The sequence below is a fragment of the Bos grunniens genome, chromosome 27, assembly GCF_055505025.1.
Source record: "Bos grunniens cultivar Pamir isolate PY7600 chromosome 27, Bosgru_T2T1.0, whole genome shotgun sequence".
In the NCBI taxonomy this organism is placed as follows: domain Eukaryota; kingdom Metazoa; phylum Chordata; class Mammalia; order Artiodactyla; family Bovidae; genus Bos; species Bos grunniens.
In genome coordinates, this window is record NC_141191.1 from 35,140,749 (window position 1) to 35,165,303 (window position 24,555).

Here is a 24,555-nt window from a genome sequence, read left to right on the forward strand (position 1 = left end):
CCAAATAAAGGAATACAATTTTTTTTTTTTAAAGAAATATACTACCCTCTCTGACAGGATAGAAGCGTTCTACTGGCAGGACGTCACGGCAACTGTTTCAGGCTGCAGGACAGGTCCCTTGCCTACCTGACACACAGTGTCCTTCCTGCTCATTCCAGTGCCTCTTCGTGACAAACTGGAATCCACGGACTGCACATCAGAAACGTCTGCCTCTGCAGTAGCTGAAGGGCTATCAACTTGCTTTCCAAAGCCTGCCTGCGTGGAAAACGGAACAGGCTTTTAAGAAAAACAAAAATCTCCTCAAAATTAGGTGCTGTGAAAATCCTAGTAAGCCTTGCTCAAATAAACCTTCCCACAACCTCTTCTTTCTTTCTAAAACCCCTGGATACCAGATGTCTGCTGTTTTGACAGAAACTGTTAAAATGAAAAACAAAACAAAACAAAAAACTACGCTTCTGTTATGTAAAACCACAGTCCCCAACCTTTTTGACACCAGGGACAGGTTTCATGGAAGACAACTTTTCCATGGACTGGGGGTGCGGGGCAGGGGGGTTGGTTTCGGGATGATTCAAGTGCATTACATTTGTTGTGCGTTTGATTTCTCTTATTACTACATCAGCTCCACCTCGGGTCATCAGGTCTTAGATCCCGGAGGTTGGAGCCCTCTGATGTAAGAGATCAGCAAAGTTAAGAGACTCCTAAGTTACGAAATAACCAAAATGGTTTCTTTACTACCCGTATTTTTTTTTCCCCCAATTCCCCATTCTCGCCAAAAAAAAAGAGCCAGGCAAAGCATTACTTGGTTACTTGGTTTGGCAAAGCAAGACGGCACTGCGCCCAGGCTCTGGGACATAAACTTACCTGCAGGTCACTCAGCCCTCTGGAATCGGAGTCAGACGTGTCTCTGTACGTGGAACCAGCCATTTCTACGTCGGTTGAGGCGCGGCTCCTTTTCTTTAGAGGTTTACAGGAATCTGAAATCTCGCTGGCACCTTAATACAACACACCGAAATTAATCCTAAAATAGTGCTTAACATTTGTTGTTTTAATTTTTTCTTGTGGGAGAATATTTTCTTTCCCCAAACTCATCTGTAGTGTGAGAAAAAAAAAAAAGCATAGCTCTCTTTGTAACACTGAAGTCACGAGTCAAAACTTCATAAGCTTCTGACCTTCCTGATGGTGAGTGATGTAATTTACAACCGCTCTTTGAAAACATTTAATTCCGAGCTCCTGCACTAAAGCTATTTTCTGGCACAGAGCCCAAGTTCCGACCTAAACACCATCTCGGTGAGAACTGCAGGACAGCGGATCGATTTGGAGCAATGCAAAGAGCAGTTCAATTTGGCGGGGCAGGGGGAGGGAAGACATAAAACCCAACACACTGTGCAGCTTACAAATACGGTTGCAGAGACACCTCCTTCTTGTTTTTTATTAGGGATGTGACAAATCTTTGATTTGTATTCGATTCGTACACGGATAGTGCCATTTTCCCCCAAATTTTGCATTTCAGATGATTATTGCCCCCCACCCCAGATAAATCCTGGATGTTCACAATTGTTCATCTGAGACTTCCTCGGTGAAGGGCAGTTACTGTGACCATTACAAGTGCTGCAGCACCGCGACATACGTCATGCCATCTAGGCAACACAGTGCTGAGGGCTGTAAACAGACAATCAATGTTCAAGTGCAGCCAAATCACGAACAGCTGGATGAGAGGCCTCTGTGTGGAATTGGTGCGGGAAGGAATAAGTATGAAAAAAAAAAAAAAAGGCAGAGAATAGTGTGGAATTTTTTTTTTTTAAAACTGTGTGTAATACAAATCCGGCCAAAACAATAGTGCAAAAAGTTACAAAGCAACAATCTCTCAGGCTAATGCAGAATAGGCTATACAGAAACAGCCACGGTGGAACGTGTGGATCAGCCACGGTGGATACCAAAGGAATCAAGGAGACGCTTAATATTTCAACCCACAGTTTTGTGTTTGGGACATTTTTTTTTTTCCCCCAAAATTTCCATACAACAGACAGACATCTTAGATCAGCCCAGCAAGCTATGGTGGAGGTGTGCAGTCCAGAAGAGACCCAGGAGGAACAGGTCTCCTGAGGGCCGTGACGATCCGCAAAGGCTGGGCAGGGAGCAGTACTTGGTGTGTGGCCACGGTCTGTGGTGGAGGATGTGGACCTCGTGAGACTGCTCAGGTTAACCGGAACCTCGTCATCACATCCCATCCTACAAGGTTTTCAACTGAGGGTTTCCTTACATCTATAAAGTGAGGGTGCCTGCCCGTGTTAACGCTGATTTAAAAAAAAACCACAAGTACACACATCTATCTCCTTCATTGTTGGTGTATGGACCCAGAACACCACCACAACATATTTCCTTGGCCTAAAAGATCACTGGATTAACAAGGAGTTTTAACAGAGGAACAGGAGTGCTGTACTGAGAGGCTTTCGGAGGGAAACACAGGTACCGCCATTTCCGATGAGTTTCTGAAAATGCTAGAAAAAGGACAGACTGCCCACAGGCAGCCACCACGCTGTTCTCCATGATAACGGCACTAATGTTAAAAAAAATAAGAGCTTTTAATGATTGTAATGTATACAGTTTGGGCTGTTTGGCAAAACCCTGCGATGTGCATTAATGATGCTTTATTTAAAAACGTAAAACCGAAAAAAACAAAAAACAAAAAAAAAACCCCAAAAACAGTCCATGTTGAAATTGATCAGTGTAAGTTAAACGATGGTTTTTTTAGGCTGGACCCATGATTTAAGCTGTACCCATCCAGCTCAGACCAAAAAAAAAAAAAAATCATTTGAATGTTAAAGCAATTGTTCAGAGTCTTGAAGAAGAAACCAGGCAGGAAAACGCCAATAGTGATGATTGGCAAAATCAAAATCGAAAACAAAGAAACTGTTTTATCGAGCCGCCGACAAAGAAATCTTGCATGGAGACTACAAGTCTGGAGTTTCTGGGATGAAATTGTACAGGAATCTCAGTCCACAGTTTCCTCAATCGCTGCGGAGACGGAGCTGTCACTGAATCTGACAGAGCCCTGCACGCCCCGGTCCGCCGACCCTGTGGAATGGTGGAAACACAACGCAATCAGGCCTCCTAATCTCGCAGCGATCGCGATGTCTTTTCTTGGAGCTCCGCCAAGCAGTGTTCCCTCCGAGAGGCTGTTCAGTTCTGCTGAGGATCTCCACGGAGACCATCGCTGCAGACTTCTCCCCGAGAATGCAGAGAGGCTGGTGTTTTTTTTTTTTTTTAATAATGCAATTTGCCCAGAGTAAACTACAGGCATTAAATACAGTCTGATCTCACCAAAAAACGCACGAATCAATGCTATGGAGTTTGTACTGCAGTCAAATTGCACACAGAAAGTACAGACTTAAGTTTAAGGTTTCTTAAACTTTGTGCATATCTCAAATAGATTCTGCATAAGATCAGCAAATAATGGCCATAAGTAGGCTATGAATCATTTTAATTTACAAAAAAAAAGATTTTACAGCACTGTAAAAAATAAACGTGGCAAGTTTTTTTTTTTTCAATCAGGTGGTCTCGTCTGATTTGTCATTGTCCAGGTTTGCCAACCATTGCCATAGCTACTATTCGGTATTCAGTCGATACCAAAAAAGTGGATTCGTCACATCCCTAGTTTATAAACCAGTGAAACCCCAGAATCTTAAGGAGAAAAGCTGGAAACAGGTATTAAGCCTACGTGGTGTTCTCCAATTTACCAAAACGAACAAGACTTTTCACATGGAGGCACAGAGTAAGATCAACTCTAAGAGACACACACGCAGGCAGGCGCGCGCACACGCACACACACACAAACACAGGGGAATGCTTCAGTTTCACACAAATCATTGACTCAAGAGCGACAACAATGATTTACAGAGACACACAAAAATACATGAAGTACGAAGAATTCTTTAAAATTGGTTTTAATTGAGGAAAATGCAGAGCAACATTATAAATAACTCACCTTTTTGTAATCCAGTCTTCACTGTAGCCTGAGGAACTGTTTCAACCTGTTTTGGACAGAAAAATACAGCATGAGTAGGGAATTTTTCTTTCCTTCTGCTAAATTAACAGAGTGGGGGTGGGGGGAATAATATGGCCATCAATTTAAGTCATGATGAGCAATGAATGTATCTGAAATCTGGACATGGTCCCGTTTTCTGGGTAAAGCTGTCTCAGGGTCAGGGAGGGTTTCAGTCCGAGCTGCCTGTGCTGGGCGCCAAGGGACCACACTCAGCCACATGCGCTCGGGCAGCCCTCTCCCACTGCTTCCTCGGTGCCTGAAGACAACCCAGATGCTTTCCTCTGCATCTGGGAGGCAGGAGAGGGGTTGTTTGTACAAGCAGCCCCAGGGTTGCTGTAAGCTCCACCCACCCCAAAGAGGTTTAGGGTAATTTTTTACTTACTATGATACTCCTCTTTTACTTACTATGATAGGCTCCTCTGTCCATGGGATTTTCCAGGCAATAGTACTGGAGTGGATTGCCATTTCCTTCTCCAGGGGATCTTCCCAACCCAGGACTCAAACCTGGGTCTCCCGCATTGTAGACAGAGGCTTTACCGTCTGAGCCACCAGGGAAGTCCCACTATGATACTCAGGTTAATGCAACTCACAACCACTTTAAAGACCCTCCGCACCTGCACTGGCATCTCAGTTGCTGGGGACCAGGACTCTCTCTGTAGAGAGTGCTATGGGCTCCATACAGCTGGAAGCTCAATACTTCTGCTGCTAGTACAAACTTAAATTTGCGACATTGCAAAAGCGCTTTCTTGAGTGTCTTATGAACAATGTCTTGATCCTACATTAGGACAGCAAGATCAGAAGTTACTCTGCCAAAGGATATGTAAAATGCGTGGTAACTGGAGGGCTGAACCATTGGAATTGAAGGAAGGATGCTCTTTGGAGGAGTTCCTGCTTAAGCTACAAACTGAATTTTAGTTTTCTTTGAGATGTGGTGAAATATGCATGTTGCAACACAGTTTGTAAATATTTAAGGATTATTTTAAGCTTTTTTAAAAAAATTTTTATTTTTTATTTTTTACAACAGGTAGAAAAAAGCATACAACAGAAGAGCTTTTACAAGATACAATTGGCGATACAAATATAAAATCTTCTGAATAATCACTGGTATTGTTCTGCTACTAACTAAACACAGTGCATTAACAATCTGTCCCGGTTTTGGTACTCATTCTCCTTATTAATTTTAGTCTGGCTGGTCACAGACTGAACTGGAGAACCAGCTGGCAAAGTCGCAACTTCATTTTGGTAAGGAATACTGTAGACCTGCAAGAGCTTAGAAAGATTTATTGGAATATAATTTCCTAAGTATGAAAGCTAATGATGATAAAAGAACATCAGATTAGTATACTATTTAAATTTGTATTAAACTATTTCTGAAAAAATTGTTTTACATGCTTGCTGATACCATGACGCACCCACAAAATCACCTCAAGTTTGGAAGTTTAAAATTCTGAAGGAAGTCATTTAAATAGAAAACTCCACATTCTTCTAAATGTATTTGAGTGGTTTTAAAAATAGAAAGCTTATTGGAACTAATACTATTCACAATTCTTTTTGTTTAATAGCAGCCGTCTGGTCTGTAAAAATGAATATCTTTTTAAACAATGAAGAGAAATTCTGACTGTGAGCTTAAGTTAAAGGAGTAATGGTTTCTAAAAATTTCTTTGAAAATGTAACTTAGTATGCCTATTACTACAATGATTACACTGGCTTAATACCCTTCAGTCAACATGCCCCTCCCTTTTTAAATAGTGTGTATCTGATAACCCAATAACAGGTGAGTGTCATTCTACTGGGAAAACAACATTCCAAAAAAATCTGTGATATCAGCAGAAAAACCAGATCATCTATGATTATGTTTCTTAAATAAAACTCTTACGGTTAATTTGATTTGTTTAAAAATAAAATTAACACATACTAGCAGCTTAGGTCAAAAATTAAAATTAAAAAAAAGGGGGGGGGGACTGAGAGATGGTTCCAAATAAAAATCATGAAAACATGAAATCATTTTGCTCATAACAGAAAATTCAAAATAAATGAGAGGAATTTTTAAAAGTCTTGGACCACTGGTTTCCCATCTCCTGAAGCCTGACTGTTTTCTGTGAAAATGCTTGAAGCAGAATCACAGGGATGCTGTCTTAGAACTGGGTACTGGAATTCATCAGGGCAGAAGCATGAGATAGTCCAGAAGGGAAATCCAGTGTTGGGGAGGTCTCGCCTTCTTTTAAGGTACCAACATAAGCCACAACATTTACAAAAAAAGGCTTTAACTCTCTACAGGTAGAAAGCCAACCTGCTCCTTTTTGATCTTCTTCTTTGGCACAACCTCAGTGGATTTCTCCGATTCAGAACGAGTTCTAATTGATCTTCTCTGCTGCTTCTTTTCTACTGAGCCTAAAAGATAATTTAAACAAGCAAATAAAAACTCACTCGAGGATGCCTTGACATTTAAATAATTAAGATCTGACCAAATTCCCTGCTTTTCTCATCCATTACCTTTGGTCTTGTAATTACAAATCATTAAAAACTATTAAAACACTTGGGAGTACACAGAAAACTGTAGGTTAAATTGTAAAGGCTGATAAGTTGAGACTAGGATTCATGAAAGACGCTAAACTATACAAATAAAGAGGAATTAAGTTTCTAAAAATTATACAGTCAAACTAAAATAGACGATCAACACTCGTAGGCAATAATAAGTGAAGGAATGAAGGGATGGCGGGAATGTATGAAAACGACTGCATTCTCAGTTGACACTAGGAAGTAATGGTTCAAAATTTATTCAGTACTATGTATTTTGCATTAACAAATAAATTAATTCTACCTTTAAAATGCTTAACAGGGCTGGCTGCTGGATGTACTATTGTTATATTACTAACAACCAAAGAGAAAAAAGGAGGAAAAACACAAAAATGTGACGAATAATGAATCATTAATTTGACTATCAAGGGACTAGAATCCTTTAAAAATAGTCATGGAAAACTCACTGAAAAAATTTTCAAGCCTGTTAATATTAAATAGTGAAAAAAAGAAACTAAGAAGGTTTTTAAACAGTAAGAGTCTTTGCAATAAAACACATTATTTCAGTTCAGTCCCTCAGTCGTATCCAACTCTGCGACCCCGTTTTGGAAAGGATAAAACTGACATTTAAGGCCACAGTGTGAGAAAACACTAAGTCAGGAATGGATCCCAGAATGGTTCATTCTGTGACCCAAAGCAGGAAGAACGCTTTCAGCGCAGCTGTTCTCTGTCTTCTCAGCACTTGGCCCACCTGAGCAGTCCTCACTAGATGATAACCACCTTGCAGAAGCTACCTCAATACAGGGTTCACATCACCTGTATACCTCTTGGCTTCATTAGTCTTGTCTACGGGGAAACAGCTCTCATCACCTTTGTCGAAAGCCCAAAGAAGGATCCCATTACTTTTTCAGGGGCAGGAGCAGGCAGTTTGACAATAACGTATTGTTTCTGAGCTGTGCTTAATTAATTTCTAGCACAGAAGTCACAAAATGAATGTGTCCTTTACTCTCACTCTTCTCTTTACACTGATGGAAACATCAACTAAAACAAGAGGCATCCCACCCTCACAGACACCTGAGTATTCCAGAGATCCATATTTCGGTTTAGTTATCAATACTCAAGTACCTACCAGGAAAGAGGAAAATGAAACTAGAACTGCATAAGACAAACAAACAAACAAAAATCTTTGCTTATTTTGAGGATGACAACATATAATTGTTCCATCAAGGGCAAATGATATTTGATCTATTATCTTATAAAGATAAGGCAATGTGGTGACTCCTTCAAATTATTCTGAAAGCTACCCAAGGAACATATAAACTCTACTATGTTTAAAAACAACATTGGACTTCCCTGGTGGCCCAGTGGTTAAGGATCTGCCTTGCAATGCAGGCAGACACTGGTTTGATCCTTTGGTCCAGGGAAGATCCCAGATGCTGCTGAGCAACTAAGCCCATGTGCCCCAAGTACGGAGCCTGTGCTCTAGACCCCGCAAGCTGCAAAACTACGGAAGCCTGCGTGCCTGGAGCCTGCAGCCAAAAGAGAAGCCGCTGCAATGAGAAGTCCACGCACTGTAACTGCAGAGTAGCCCCCGCTCATGACAACCAGAGAAAGCCCAGGTGCAGCAAAGAAGACCCAGCTCAGCCAAAAATAAAAATAAATAAAATTTAGATAAAATAAAAATACTAAAAATGGGAATTCCCTAGTGGTCCAATGGTTAGGACTCCGTGCTTCCACTGCAGGGGACACGGGTTGGATCCCTGGTCAGGGAGCTAAGATCACGCATGACATGTGGCACAGCCAAAAAAAAAAAAACCCAACAAAACCTCAAAAATGAAAAAAAAAAAAAAAAAAAAACCCTAAACAATGAAAAAGTATTCTGTTTATGTTCTAAGGGATAAGAAGTGAGCATCTCTGGATTTGGAAAATAGCATAGAGATCTTGTACAAATGCAAATATGATTCCTCAAACCACAGAAAAGAAGCAGAGCCACACATTCTAGGTAGCGCCTAAATTTACTGAGAAAAAGCCTGAGAATTCTCCATGAGTAGTTAACACCAACTGAGATGATGATGATGCAATCAGTTTCTGAAGGGAGACCAGGTCTCTTTTCTGACTTTTCAACCACAGAAGTTTTTTCACAAGGAGCAAAATGGTCATTTAAGGAGGCAAAATATGCTTATCAGCTACAGCTGGCAACCAAATTTAAACCAAGGTCAAAGCTTTAGACTGCTCATCTCTAAAGTAAGATCACAAAAATCATTTACAATCTACTTACATATGTCTGCCTAGGGAAGAAACTGAACTTCTTCTCGATATAAAGAATAATAACTGGACTTTCCATGGTGGCTCAGTGGTAAAGAATCCACCTGCCAGTGCAGGAGACGCGGGTTTGATCCCTGATCCGGGAAGGTCCCACATGCTTCAGCGCAAGTAAGTCCCTGCACCACAACTACTAAGCCTGTGCTCTAGAGCCTGGAGCCTCAACTACGTGCCCTCGAATCCACGTGCCCTCGAGCCCATGCCCTGCAACAAGAGAAGCCACCGCAACAGGAAGCTTGTGCACCACAAGTAGAGAACAGCCTCTGCTCTCTACCACTAGAGAAGAGCTGCGCAGCAATGAAGCCCCAGCACAGCCAACAAATAAAATTATTTTTTAAAAAAGAATTACAACCTTCCACAGCTTAAAAAAATAAAAAAAGGAAAGAAGAAAATTCACAGGAGAACTTAAATGGAAAGGACAACATGAAGATAAAATGTTCAGTAGCTGAGGGGAAGAAAACACCAAGCTCCATTAAAAGTCAAAGTTTAATATTGAAGATCAATCTAGTATTCTATGCAGAATTTACTTTCTCCCTAGTTCTGAGAAAAATGGATGTTTACTGATCCTCCTAGTGTAAGTATCATGCTGACATTCAGACAAATTACCACCCGTTCAGTGTAAAGAAAGATGACAAAACCTGGACCTAACTAAAAAGCACTGAGGCCAACCGTCTCGCGGCATCTAAGAAGGTAACAAAAGCATTCAACTATGGCTAATTAACGCAGGATCTTCTAAGTCCATTATTCATTGCTTCAACATTGTAATTTCACTTTTTGTACAGGACTCTGAAACGACACAAGATGCAAGTTCGGTTCTGGACTTGGCCACTCTCCCCTTGAATGCAGCCTCCTCTCCCAACTCATTGCCTGATGAAGGCTTCCTATTTACTCCGCCCCACTACGAATACGCCACCATCTCGTCCCATCCTGCAGGCCTGTCACTTTTTTTCAAAAGAAAAGTAGCCCAAGTTCTTTCCTGAATAATGTTTGTTTTTATTTAACTTTTGTAAGAAGAATTTTAACTCAAAATTTCCCTTACAAAAACATTTATCTCTTAGTGTCCCTCAATTACAGGTTTCCCTGAATTATTATTGATCTAAGATTACGACCTCAGGTCTCAAGACTTTAATCCTTTTGGACAATTATTTGGTCACTTCTTAGACTCCAAAAAAATTTCAAAAGAACAGGGAAGGAAGTCCGAAAGGGAGAGGATATATGTATATGTATAGCTGGTTCACTCTGCTATACAGTAGAAAATAACACAACACTGTTTTAAAGCAACTATACTCCAAAAAAATTAAAAAAAAAATAAATAAAGAACAAAGTGAAACATACTCCTTTCTTCTAAGATTTCAAATGATCAAGTTAGTTGATATCTATTTCTTTTCTTGACAGCTGTATGCAGCAGTAATACTGTTATATAAACCAAACCAACCAGACACTCAATTTAAGTTACAAGTCAGTCTTTGCCTACTCCAAAGGCACAATCTTACTGAATATAGGCATTTCTCCTTTGAGTTACACTAATGTATCTTGGTTTTCAATTCAAGCTATTTGTTAATCAGAGAAGATTCTAATAAGAGAGTTAGGCCCGAGACCCTCAGCTACCGATATCTAGCACACCTAAGGGAAATGGAAAAAGCGTGGGCATCCACCAATTTGAGTTCCACAGGGGATAAAGGAGGAAACAGAAGTGTGTATTAATACTGCCGGAAAAACTAAAGCTGTTATTTTCACACAGACAGATCATCAAATGATGCATCTAAGTCAGATATGTATAGATTTTATAACTATGCTCTTTTCATCATAGAATCCTATTATTTAAATTCCTATAGGAAAAATAACCATCACTGTTACTATCAATAAAGCTCTTTGGTCCCTAAACCATTCTCTATTGAAATAATTGCCTTTATAATTTGATTTTTTAAAAATATAACTTGATTCTGATAATGAAGGTTTCCTAGGAACACAGTTGCCATGTGATCATCCAGCAGAACCAAGACCTCAAATGGGTCTGTGTACTCTATACTCATACCCACCTGCAGAACCAGATGTTGCTTCAGGAGACGACATATTCTGAGTTGCCTTTTCATTCCTCTGGTTTGGTGTAGAAATTATAAGTCTGTCTTGTCCCCTGACACTTATTTCTGTTTTGTTACCAATTCCCTTTAAATAAGGCAAATTAAAAAAAAACAAACAAACAGGTGATTACCAGACAAATGGCACTGCTGGCTTATAAAGATGGCTTAAGACCATCATAATGTGCTTGGATTTTATACGGTTTTTGATTGCAGTTACTTTATTATCCTTGCCATTATCAGAACAATTTTATTAAGTCATCAGGTTGTATTCTAAAATGTATGATGAGATTATTGGGGGAAAAAAAAAAAACTATTTGTTAAGCCCAGATGACAAATATCACTAAAAAAAAAAAACCTGTACTACCTATTCTTCTGTCAAAACCAAAACATTTTCTGGTCTGAATGGTCTCTTCCTTTACCCACATCGCAGTAAGAGAACTGTAGGCATTTTTATGTGGTAAAGTACTCTACTACATGGATAAAAATGCCAATGTGTCTTTGAAAGACAAGACTCTCCTTAGATCACAGTATGACCAAACTGTGCACCCAATAAACAATTTGGAGCAGACAGAAGTCCAATTTCAGTTCTGTCTCATTTTAGGTATTTTTTAATGCAGTGAAATAAAAGAGTGATTAATAAATATAGTATATGTATTTTTAAAGCCTTCATTTTTAAAATGTCAGTTTTACCTCAAATTTCATTTAAATAGCACTCTTTGGAGGGGGGTGACCAAGTTTGACTTGTGCATCCCAAAGCAGATAAAAACCAGCTCCAAGAATGAAGCCAATTCACATTCAAAAAGCACGCAAAGGATTTATTTGCTAGTCAAAGCTGTTCACAGAACCAAATGGGGACTATAACTTAAGTTTTTCCATGGAGCTTCACCTTAGTGAAATTAGTTGACTCTGTAGGCAGAAACAGGTTAACAGAGGACATTTACACCTGGGGAAAATTTATCACTGATGAGGCGCCCCTATATTTATTTATTTTAATGAGCATGTGACACTGTTAAGAAATAACCACAGAATTCTTCAAAACTTGTACACATCCATGCATGTGAGCTCAGTTGCTAAGTCATGTTCGACTCTTTTGCAACCCCATGGACTGCAGCCCACCAGGCTCCTCTGTCCATGGGATTTTCCAGGCAAGAATACTGGAGTGGGGTGCCATTTCCTTCTCCAGGGGGTCTTCTCGACCCAGGGATCAAACATGCACCTCCTGCATTGGCAGGCGGTTCATTACTGAGCCACAAGGGAACCCCACACAACCATGAGGAGTCACTAAATTGAATACACAAGCCCACGGTTACGGGGCGGGCTGGGAGGGTAGTGAAGAGGTATATTAAAAATGACAAATGTTATAAAAGTTTTAAAGCCTTAAACTGTAAGTGCCCTGACTGGAGGCGCAGGGCGGGCTGAAGAAGGCATTCTGTCTGAACAGGCTGAATTCATGCCCCTACCCAGGCTATCACCATGGTTCATTGTGACAGGACACACACAGCTCTGGTATTTCCCTAAAATGCATGAGCACCCCAAGCCAACGTGAGCCGAACAAAATTGCTGGTGCCACCAAATGGATCAGCAGGTACAATGCTTACAATGGTTAATTCAGATAAATGACAGAGATGATTTAATCAGAAACATACTTTGCAACTAAAAAAAAAAAGCTAACCACACAAACTAGAAATGGGCAAAGTGCCCAGTTTTTTCCCATAATTTTAGGGAGCTGAGCTCAATTTTGGCTGCACAGCTCAAGATTAATCTAGTACAGATGGGGATATTACAAAAGAGGGGGGGAAAAAGAAGGAAAACAAAGCCTTTTTGCCTATGTCCTTTTTGTCCCCATCTTAAACATAGTAAACTGACTGTACATTTCAAGTGTGGTGAATACAAAGGGTATTTAGATGATGACCTTGTGTTATCTGGGTTGTTTTTTTTTAAATGCCAACACTGACTACTTACTAGACACCTGGGTTCCCCCAGAAAACCCATGAGAAAAGGAGATACCTTCGTCGAATAAACAAACTGATCGATAAACTTCCCATCTCCTGTAGCATTCTGCAGAGCAAACACTTGTTCAATTTTCACCACGGGAGACATGTTACACTTCTGCAAGTCCAGGCTCCCTTTGTGCATGGTGATGGATGCTGGTAGGGATTTCCTCGCTGCCGCGGTTTTCCAGGCCACCTTCACGGGAGGGGGCTCGTCCTCGTCCACGCCCGTGTGCCGCCGCTGGCTGTGTCTCCGCATTTCAGTACCTGAGGGCGAGGAGGCTGCCTCCCCGGCGTTGGTCTGTTCTGGCTGCACATTGAGCACCGACCTCGGTCTTCGGGGCTTTTTCACTTCGGCTTTGGAGACAACGTTCTTTTTTGCTTGGGATAAAGTCTCCTCGGGCTGTTTATCAATATAGATGAAAGTGTACTGTTCTATCCTCTCCTCCCGGGTCATGGTCAGCGCTTTCTCGGCGTGGGCAATGCCGATGTCCCACTGGGCACGTTCTCTCTGAGGCCGCGGTTTCCGAATCTGGAAAGAAAGATGCAGGCATTAGGGAACACGCTTTATTCTAACTGGGCTTCCCTGGTGGCGGAGTTGGTAAAGAATCTGCCTGTAATGCAGGGGACCCAGGTTTGATCCCTAGGTCGGGAAGGTCCCCTGGAGGCGGGCATGACAACCCACTCCAGTATTCTCGCCTGGAGAATCCCATGGACCTAGGATCCTGGTGGGCTACAGTCCATGGAGTCGCAAAGAGTCAGACATGACCGAGCGACTAACACTTTATTCCAACAGGGACACTGAAACCCATGCGTATTTCCCATGTGGTCTTATAGTCTTTCCAGGTGTGCATACACACCTTCAGGGTCTTCAGGCAAATAAAGGAAATGTTCTGAGCCTGTAATTCTGATGGATCCGTGCTACTACCGAGGACACGCAGGTCCACTCTCTCTGATGGTAAACCCTTCCCTGTCGCCCACTCTGCTGGACGAGTCCCTCCAAGGAGTTGTCCTCTTCACATCACAGTCATAAAAAGCTAGTAATGATGATGGCGGAGAGAAGGAAGGTGACAGAAATGATTGCTTTCAGTGGCCTAGGAAACACAAACATTAAAAACGTCACCCTCAAGCTCAGGGGTGCTGCACAGACCACAACAGAGCTAAGGGAGGGGCAGAGAACCAGTGTTTGGAGCTATGCAGCCGGCTTGTGCCAGGATGCAAACAGGGTGCAGAGAAAGGAGAGCCCCGAGGAATGCGTGACAGTCGACAAGACACGAGAAGACAGGAACGTATGAGGGGAAAAATAAACCTGAATCACAGTTTCCACAGTCCTGATCAGACGACTGGATTGGCAAGACAGTTAAGAAAATTTTGAATAAAGGTATGTGAATGACCAAAACAAGTAGGAATTAGCCAGGGAGCTTAGACTGAGGGAGCCAGAAATTAGCTAATGGAACCATCAGATAGTATAGTATGTGTCAAACAATGACATTTAAATTTGTAACATGTTACAGAATGTTTAATAAAAGTCATCAAAATCCTCTGAAATAATATTAGCTTACTGTGAAAACAGAACACATTTCTGAATCACCAGAGGCCCACACTAAATTAGTTGAGTTAAAAAACTCAACCAGACACATTATCAAGAATACAGGTCCAAATTCTAATGCGTCCACCACCATGTCATCTTTGGTTCCATCACTAATGTGACCTTGGCTGAACCAACTACTCAAGCTTTTTGTGCCTCAATCTCTTCATCCGTAGAAATAGGAATAATAGTCTCTACACCTCATTGACATTGTAATGAAGATTAAATGGATTAACACATAAATATAATGCTTAAAAAAGTGCCTGTCTCAGTGTAAATACTAAATATTTTTAAAACTTTACTTTCATAGAACAATTTTGCTAAACAAGCATAAAGGGGAATTAGGGCAGGATGCTGAAATTAAATGAAAAGAATAGAAATCTCTGACAATATCCACATTTCACTAGCATCTATTAGACTTTATGCATTAGAATTCAAAATAGAAGCCAAAATTGTATTAAGCAGAAAAAGTTTTTGAGAGGACTGTGATGTTGTTTATATGTAAAATTTGACACAGTGATAATAAATTATTAAAATTGAACTTAGAGGACTAAAATAAATCATTGTAATTGCCTGAATTCAAGTATGAAAAGCTCTACTAAATTATTAAGTCCTTTAAAATCCGTATTCAGTTGACCATGCTTCTATGTCATCAGTCACCTTCTGCTTTTCAGAGTGATTGCTGGCTTGTCTGGTCGCTTCAGCCAGTAGTTCCTCATACTGTTTGTGGCCTTTATACTCTCGGACCCGCTTCTCATGAACCCACGCCCTCTCTGGCTGGTTGCTAAAAAACTGGACGTGATACTCCCGGGCACCTGCAAGCAAAAATTCTTGTTAGTCATTTCACGGCATAAGCAGCCACGTATATTTTGCCAAAAATGTGAACCTAAGCTGGGTTCCCCGGTTTACTCTGATTAAAACTTGTAATTTTTGGATCATCCAAAGATGCAATCCAACATCTACCAATGACACAACTAATAGCTACTATAAAAATCACCTCAAACGATTAAAATTAGTACAGTGAGTTTTAAGAAGGAAAAAATATTACAAATATTCTGCTCATTATCAGATTTGTTACCTTGGTTACACGATGTATTTTCACAGGCCTCAAACCTTTTTACAAACAAATCTGGGTATAAATAATTTTTCCTTCAAAAAAGGCATATTTTCTTGGACTTTTAAAAGCTAAGAGCTGATCAAACTGCTTTTCTCTTGACATAAAAGTGTGGCTGAAACTCCAGTACTTAACTACCTGATATGAAGAACTGACTCCTTGGAAAAGACCCTGATGCTGGGAAAGACTGAAGGCAGGAGGAAAAGGGGATGACAGAGGATGAGATGGTTGGATGGCATCACTGACTCGATGGACATGAGTTTGAGCAAGCTCTGGGAGTTGGTGATGGACAGGGAGGCCTGGCGTGCTGTAGTCCATGGGGTCGCAAAGAGTCAGACACGACTGAGCGACTGAACTGAACTGAAAAGCGTGGCACACAGACCCAGGAGAAGAGGAGAGGTTGCAGAGATCCCCAGGCTCCCATGAGGTCAAAACCTTTGTCATTGTAATGAAGAAGATGTCTTTTTTGAGATGTTGACATGTGCAGTCGATACGGCAAGAGCAAGCTGGGTCAGACTGCTGGTATCTCAGCACAAATAAAGGCAGCGAGTGACTCCAAATTACACTGGTGTTGTATCCTTCACAGTCACACGCTGGCAGTTTAAAAAAAAAAAAAGGCCAGTTTTACTTAATGCCCTTGATGAAGCAGTAAAAATGATTAATTTTACTACATCTCAACCCTTTGAGTTTGAGATAGTGAAGGACAGGGAAGCCTGGTGTGCTGCAGTCCATGGGGTCGCAAACAGTCAGACACGACTGAGCAACTGAACAACAACAACGTCTCGACCCTTGAACATACGTCTTTCTCATATTCTGCGTGATGACACAGGAAGGGTGTAAATCACTTCTGTGCACTTCAGATATGATGGCTGTCAAGAGGGGAAAAATTTTTGTGATTGAACTGCATGGTGACCCGGCCACCTCTTCACAGAACACCATTTTTACTTGAAAGAATGACTGCGAGGAAAACTAGGTTATTGGAACTTCAGAGTTTGGCAGATATTTTCTCAAAAATGAACAAACAAGTTTTTCACTTCAAGAAAAACAACTGATGGTGTTTGTTGCCAATAATAAAATTTGATCTTTCAAGAAAAATTAGAATATTGGAAAACTAGTATCTATCCCTAGGAATTTTCCAACTTCTCAGTAATCAAAGAATTTTCTGATGAAATAAGTGGTGACTTAAAGAAAGTGATTTTTTAAAACTATCTATAAAGGAATGTGTCAACATTTGGAAGATAGGCACAAAATATGTTTTAAATGGCTAATATATGATGTTCTAAGTCATAAAAGGCAAAGATCCACTCAAAGTATAAGACAGAACCAATGGATTTTAATGTCATGAAGTACAAAAAGTTTATTGACAGGATTTCAGATTCCATATTGCAACTGACCCACTTCTTGCTGAGTATGGGTGTAATATCAAAGACAGAGGTCCACAATTATCTGAAAAGGCTATTCAAACACTTCCCTTTTCCGACTACACATCTGTGTGAAGCCAGATTATCTTCCTTTTCTTCAGAGCAACAAACCATAATAGGCTGAATGTAGAAGCAGATACAAGAATCTAGTGTTTTCAGTTAAGCAATTGGCAAAAATGTAAAAATACCATTCTTCTCAATTTTTTTGCTTGAGAAAATATTTTTCATAAAACATGAAAAATTTCTGCAAATAACAGAGTATATTTTCTTCTAATTGGTAAATATTTTAAACTTTCTCAGCTCTAACTTTTAAATTAACATAAACAGTAATTGATATAACCTATATAAAGCTGAAGTGTTTAGAGTCCTCACATTTCAAGAGTAAAAGGGGTTCTGGGACCAAAACATCTGAGAACCATAGCTCTCCAGTGGTGCTACTCTTAGACTGGTTCCCAGGATAAGTATGCTACAAAACAGAGACGCTAAGAGTGAGCCTTTAGAAACTATGATAATTTGACACTGCATGATATCTAGGCTCACAATCAGGGATTCTGTGTGTGTGTGTGGTAAGTGGCTTCAGGCATGTCTGACTCTCTGTGACCCTACGGACTGCAGCCCGCCAGGCTCCACTGTACATGGGATTCTCCAGGCAAGAATAGTGGAGTGGGTTGCCGTGCCCTCCTCCAGGGATCTTCCCGACCCAGGAATCAAATCCACATCTCTATGTCTCCTGCACTGGCAGGCAGGGTTCTTTAGGACTAGTGCCGCCTGGGAAGTCCCCAGGGATCCTGTACTGTATATTTTTTTTTGAAAGGGGAGGCTTTTCATTTCTCTAATAGTTAATTTTATCATATTGGATAAACCTAGAGTTTGTCATATAGAATGAAGTTCCATATCTGGAGGATGAGACTGGGCACCTCTGGCTTCTGACCAAATGTATTGTTATAAGCAGAAAAAGCATTTCAGTTTTAACTTTTAAACTTAAAATGAGAAAGACCTAAACGATAAAATACAACTTAAAATAGGTATCCGATCCAAACATCTTTCAATGTGCTTTTCAAAGAATTATCTCTTTATGTGTGAAAACCGTTAACTATGTTTTCCAATGCTAAGAATCTGACTAATAGCAATACTGACTAAAAACAATATGGAAACCAAAGATTACTGTATAAAATTCAAGGTAAATTTTACAAAGCAGTTTAGATAATAAGCAACACAAAGTGCTTCTCAGGTATCACGTGTAGAGTGTAATCACCAAAATCAAGTTTTATATTGTGTTTCTGGTTTTCAGAAAAACTGTCAAAAAACTACTTCATTTAAAACTGCACTGCACAGGCATGCAATGAAATATTATCTTGCAATAAAAAGAGACAACATAGATGAACTTCTAACCGTGGTGCTAAGTGAAAGAAACCAGACCTAAAAGGCATCATATCGTATGACTTGATTTATATGAAATGTCCAGAAAAGGCAAATCTACAGAGATGAAAAGTAGTTAGTGGCTGCTCAGGGCTGGGGGGTGAAAGTGGGGGATGAGGAGTGACTGCTAATAGATACGGGACTTCTTTTTTGGGTTGATGAAAAAAAGTTTTCAGATTAGATTGTGGTGAAAGTGAAAGTCACTCAGTCACTTCCAATTCTTTGCGACCCCAAGGAATAGTCCACGGAATTCTCCAGGCCAGAATACTGGAGTGGGTTGCCATGCCTTCCTCCAGGGGATCCTCCCTTTCTCCCTCATTGCAGGCAGATGCTTTACTGTCTGAGCCACCAGGGAAGCCCAAGAATACTGGAGTAGGTAGCCTATCCCTTTCTCCAGTGGATCTTCCCGACCCAGGAGTTGAACTGGGGTCTCCTGCATTGCGGGCAGATTCTTTACCAGCTGAGCCACAAGGGAAGCCCATCGGGTCATGGTGATGGCCGCATAACTGTAAATGTGCTAAACACCACCAGATTGCACACTCTAAAAGGGTGAACTTTACGGCACGTAAAACGTATCTTGGGAAGGCTATTACTTCAAAAACTACTGCAGAAAAGAGAAAATTGAAGATATTATCAGAAGGTACATTTTTGAAACCTAAATTCTCAGATTTTGGTTTCCTCAATAGTACAAACAAAACTCAGTTTTTCCAGCACTAAAGTACTGAGGACCAGACCAGATTAATTCATAAAATGAATGCAAATACTTCCTTTGAAATACAAGATGAGGCATAAATTGTACCTTCCTTTGTATCCCAGAAAAAAAAAAAATTGCTTTATATAATCCCAAAAGGCTGGTTTTCTAAGGGGAGAGAACTGAGGAACCACAGCTCTCACGTAATGCAGGATCTCAGAATGCTCTGGAGGCCCAGACACGCACTGTTTTATCTAAGAAGGCTTGTCCCTCTTGGGAAATCCTTGTCCCTGTCTTCTCTCATTCAAGATATTCACAGATTATTAAAAGTGCAAGGCACTTCAGAGATTAATAGTCTAACACTCTTACTACATAAATGAAGGAACTAGGACTGCCTTCCTCAGCCTCTATAACTCATGAGCAGGGGGTTCAGTTATTTTCTCCCCCTATTATACACTAGCGGTTAAGAGTGAAGGTGATGGAGGAAGATTTCTTTGAGACTCTATTTACAGATCTGAAGCAAGATGATATTAGGCCCTGCTTCACAGTGTTGATGCCACAAGGGCTGCTTAAGAACACATACAAAGGAGCTGTTTTTGTGTTGTTGGTTTTTTTTTGGCCATGCCACACAGCATGTGGGCTCTTAGTTCCCTGACCAGGGATCAAACCTGCACTCCTTGCACTGGAAGTGTAGAGTCTCAACCACTGGACAGCCAGGGAAGTCCTACAAAAGAACTGTTCAACAGTGTGCCTTGCACAAAAGTGGACATTCAACAATGTACTTTTTAAAAAACTTCATAATTTTGTCCTGGGTTAACACTGTGTGGTAGTTTCAGGTGCACAGCAAGGGACGCAGCCGCACATGCCCACGCCTCCATCCTCCCCAGACTCCCCTCCCACCCAGGCTGCCACGTGACACTGAGCAGAGCTCCCTGTGCTGGACAGTAGGTAATGTTCCTTTTTTTTAAACTTCTGCCCCACTGATGCTTCCAGTCTCCCCAACCGTTAATCAGTGCACTATAATGACAAGATGATTGTCTTCTGCATCTGGCTGGATCCCTTGCTGGGCGGCACAACAGTTGCAAATATGGCAGATCTCATCACAAATCTGACTTGTCGGACCTTTTTCCGCCTCATAACAGTGAACAGGCACCAATACAGGAAGTTTAAAATGAGAAAAAAAGAAATAGGTGCAAACTTGTCACAGGCAATAAGGGACTGACAAGTGATTCCACAAAGCAAATATCCAGAAATAAATTCCAAACTCCAACCTTCCTTTGGCTACTAATAAGCAAGTCCATTCCTAGGAATCTACCCTATAGATTTTGGTCAAACATCTTCTTAACATTTATTAACATTCCTAAGGTAGGATTCTATGCCATTCAAAGTATACTTATTTATCACATTGAATATTTAGGGATGTTTCAGTAAATTTACAGATTCGAAAATGGAGTAAAAAGAAAGTTTTTAATTAAAAATAAACAAAACCTCAAAAAACCACAAAAATAAAATGGGAGTTAAGGAGGAAAAAAGCATCTCACAAAATTTATCAGGATTAAAAGCACCTCTTTGAGTAAAAAATTAGTACCCACAGGCATCAAAGATGAAACAAAAATGTTCAAAGAAAGCTTGGCCCAAATGTCTTTAAGCTCACATAAGGCGTTTCATTACTTACAGGTCTGCTTTCTTTTGGAATTCATACCAGAGGACAGTCAGATTAAGGTTTGTTTGTTTTTAAAAAAGAAATGTGAGAGAAATTATAAAACAAACATAGGATGTTTCAAGGGAAAACAAGGACTATGTCAGCTGTAGAGCCTCTGCCAGTTAAGATAACCGTTGTTATTACACAGTTCATCAAAAACTGGCATTGAGGTATAGCTTTGATCCCTGGGTCGGGAAGATCCCCTGGAGGAGGAAATGGCAACCCACTGCCATATTCTTGCCTGGAGAATCCCACGGACAGAGGAGCCTGGCGGGCTACAGTCCGGGGGTCGCACAGACTTGGACACTACTAAGCACGAGTGCACACACACATATGTGTTTTTGTGGTGTCAGATTATATTATCATGTATGTACTTTTATATTCATAATAACCCTTAAGAGTCACTTTTTTGCCCTAATACCCATTTTTACTTAATACCCATTCATGCCTCTTCTTACCTCTTGTGTTAATTTTGGTGTGCACCTCAAGTTGGGGGTCACTGGACACCATGCAAGGCCACCAAGGATAGGTTCCCACCTTAGACCAAACAAGATCGCCGACCTGGAACTTCACACCAGCGGACGCCTCTGCTGTTGGAACAGAAGGTAGCATCGGCTGAACCTGTAGGAAAAGGTCATAAAAAACTGTCAGTAGAAAAGAAACTTTTAAAAAGAAAAATGTACAAAATACATCAAACATGCTAACCATGGAAAATTTATCTTCACTCATACTTTTGTCTGATGCCTGCTATCCATATCTAGCAAAAGGGAAGAGAGGAGGAAAATAATTAATAAGCCCCACCCCAAATATTAAAATTAGGATGGATGGTTTCTATCGCCAAATTATTGATAAGTGATCTCAAAAATTCACAAGTATGAAAAAATGGTCATAGATTTTAAAAGAAAGTAATTCCCTAAAAAAAAAACAAAACTGCCTCTTAAGCCAGCTCCAAGATGTATTTCAGTAAAATTCCTGAAGTAATAATCGGTGCTATGTGTGTCCTGATTTAATCACTCTGCACCCACCTTCTCATACCACGTTTGGTTAGACAGTATTCACTAAGCCACTCACCGGGGTCTCCTCTTTCAGCACTGGGTCTTCTCCTGGTTTTTCTGATACAGGGTCAACCCTCTCATTTGGTCTCTGGGTGAAAAGAATAAAATGGCAGCAAACCAAAGAACAGTGACACACATATAAACAGAAAGCGAAACAGGAAATCAGGCACATACGTTAACTGAATAATGTGAGGAGTATAACGTCCACAGCATATGACACTGTGTCTTAACATCCCATGTCCACTCTACACCACAGCCAATGCTCCTACTTCTTACGCTATCTCTTTAAAAACTTAATTTCTTAATCTGTTGAGTCTCATTTTTTTTTAACCTATCAGAGGACAGAAAAATGGGCACTCTGAGATTGCTAGTAAGAAGTAACTTGGAATTTTTCTAGAGAACAATTTGGTAATATGTATGAAAAGCCTTAAATTTTCAGACTCTGACCCAGCAAATCCATTCTAAAAATGTATACTGAAAAAGCACTGATACATACATATATACACACAAACATACATACAAAGACAATCACATTGGTGATTTTACAAGAGCAAATACTAGAATTAGTCTGGATGTCCAAAAGTACAGAGTTAACTAAATAAACTGTAATACAACTAGTTAGTAGAATTTTAATACGAATTTTTAAGTGACACAGAAAAATAACAATATAATGTTATTTGTAAACAATAAACTGCAAAGCAGTTTGTATAATGTGATTCCAATCCTGGAAAAATAATTTTTATGTGTACAGGAAAAAAAAGAGTAGAAGGATACCACCAGAAGACAGACTACATGATTTTCTGGATGTGCTTTTCTATATTTGTCAAATTGCCTACAATAACATCACATTACTTTCCTATTCATAAAAACCTACAAATACGTTATTTAAAAGTTGATTTCTACACACCTTTGAGGAGGCAATTTGGAGCAAAACTCAAAACAAACTCTTTAGTTTAACAATTGTATTTTAGGAACCTGTCCTATAGAAATAAACAAAGTGAGAAAACCTAGGCACAGGGATGGTGACTGCAACACGATCTCAAGTCAGTAACCCACACCCCTCAACATCGTCCTGTTATTTAAAAACAGCCTGTAAGGACTTCCCTGGTGGTCCAGTGGTTAAGAATCTGCCTGCCAAGCGCAGGAGGCACGGGCTTGATCCCTGGTCCAGGAACACTCCACGTGATTCAGAACAGCTAAGCCCAGGAGCCTAGAGCCCATGCTCTGCAACAAGAGAAGCCCTCACACTGCAACTGGGGAAAGCCCGTGAGCAACCAAGACCCAGTGCAGCCAAAAAAATAAAATTAAAAAAATATTTTAAAAAATAACCTGGACATGCCTTGAAAAATATTTGATACATTGTACAATAAATTGATTATAGAGTAGTTATGTTTGAGGAAGGAGATTAGGAAAATGAGGAGAAAAGACAGATACCTGTATATTGCATTTTCTGTAAAAAGCAATTGCTTTTGTAATTTAAAATGTTCAAAAACTTTTCTTACTTGTCAAAGAACAGAATTTAATGTAGATGACTTAAAAAAAAGAGAGGTCTAAGAGACCATTCACTTAGGTCTAATTTCATTTAAAAACTATGGCTAATTCTAGAAGTTACTTATTCTCCATTCAAGACATTTAAGATACCGCTATAAAAACAAAGTTTTATTAAGTAAAAGAAACTGTGAAAATTGTTAGGAAATGATAAGCGAGACTCATATGCCAATCCCCACGTGTCGGTCGTTCACTGGACAGCGCCCAGAGTTCCTGGCCTGTTCTAGAAGCTGGTGTGCAATGGCAAAACATACAGATGTGACGCCTGACCTCAAAGAGCTCACAGGTGGGTAGGACAGACAGACAGACAAACATGAAGCACAGTTAGTCACTCAATCATGTCTCACTCTTTACAACCCCATGGACTATAGCCCACCAGGCTCCTCTGTCCATGGGATTCTCCAGGCAAGAATACTGGAGTGGGTTGCCATTCCCTTCTCCAGGGGATCTTCCCAACCCAGGGACTGAACCCTCGTCTTCTGTGTCTTCTGCGTTGCAGGTAGATTCTTTACCCGCTGAACCATTTGGGAATTCAACACAAACATACACTCATACAATGTACGAAGAGAAGTTAACAGTGTATGGGCATGCAGCTATCAGGAAAAGCCTCTCTGAGAAAGTATAATCTGAACCAAAAGAAGAGGAGTTGTAGTCCAGTAAAAAAAGTGGGGGAAAGAACATTCCAGAGAATAGCAGCATGTGTGAAGTCTCCGAGGTTAAACAAAGGTAGGAACTTCAAAGGAGCCCTTACGGCAGCCACAACTGCCCCAAAGAGGAGAGAGGTTACAAAACGGGAGGGGAGGAGGCGACCTCACCAGGGCCTTGTGAGCCATGTTCAAGGGTTTTATCTCAAGTGCAATGAAAGCCTCAGAGGAGGATTAGGGGGAGAAGTAACACGTGCCAATTTCTGTTTTAAAACGATCGTGTTAGCTGTTGTGTGGAGAATATCTTGTAAAGGAGCGAGAGGGGAGGCGGGATGTTTAATGAGGAGGCTACTGAAAATACTGGAAGTAGCCCGCGTGGAAGAAGGCGGTGGCGGCACTACGTGAACTCTGTCTGAT

The 24,555-nt window shown here is 40.5% G+C and overlaps 1 protein-coding gene across 7 annotated transcripts in view; it reads right to left on the bottom strand.

Annotated features, from left to right (window-relative positions):
• Window positions 1-24,555, bottom strand: part of NSD3 (nuclear receptor binding SET domain protein 3) — a 97,931-nt gene that overhangs the window by 32,020 nt on the left and 41,356 nt on the right. For 6 of the 7 annotated variants that reach the window (XM_086380238.1, XM_086380237.1, XM_086380236.1 and 3 more), the window contains exons 3-11: window positions 21,963-22,034; window positions 21,350-21,512; window positions 15,205-15,359; window positions 12,973-13,488; window positions 10,924-11,050; window positions 6,336-6,436; window positions 3,986-4,031; window positions 862-992; window positions 127-255 (exon numbers count right to left, since the gene is read on the bottom strand). In XM_086380238.1, the coding sequence (XP_086236364.1) occupies window positions 127-255; window positions 862-992; window positions 3,986-4,031; window positions 6,336-6,436; window positions 10,924-11,050; window positions 12,973-13,488; window positions 15,205-15,359; window positions 21,350-21,512; window positions 21,963-22,034 (1,440 nt within the window). Of the gene's footprint in view, window positions 1-126; window positions 256-861; window positions 993-1,402; window positions 3,076-3,985; window positions 4,032-6,335; window positions 6,437-10,923; window positions 11,051-12,972; window positions 13,489-15,204; window positions 15,360-21,349; window positions 21,513-21,962; window positions 22,035-24,555 lie in introns of those variants that run through there. The other variant, XM_086380240.1, reaches the window with a different exon arrangement.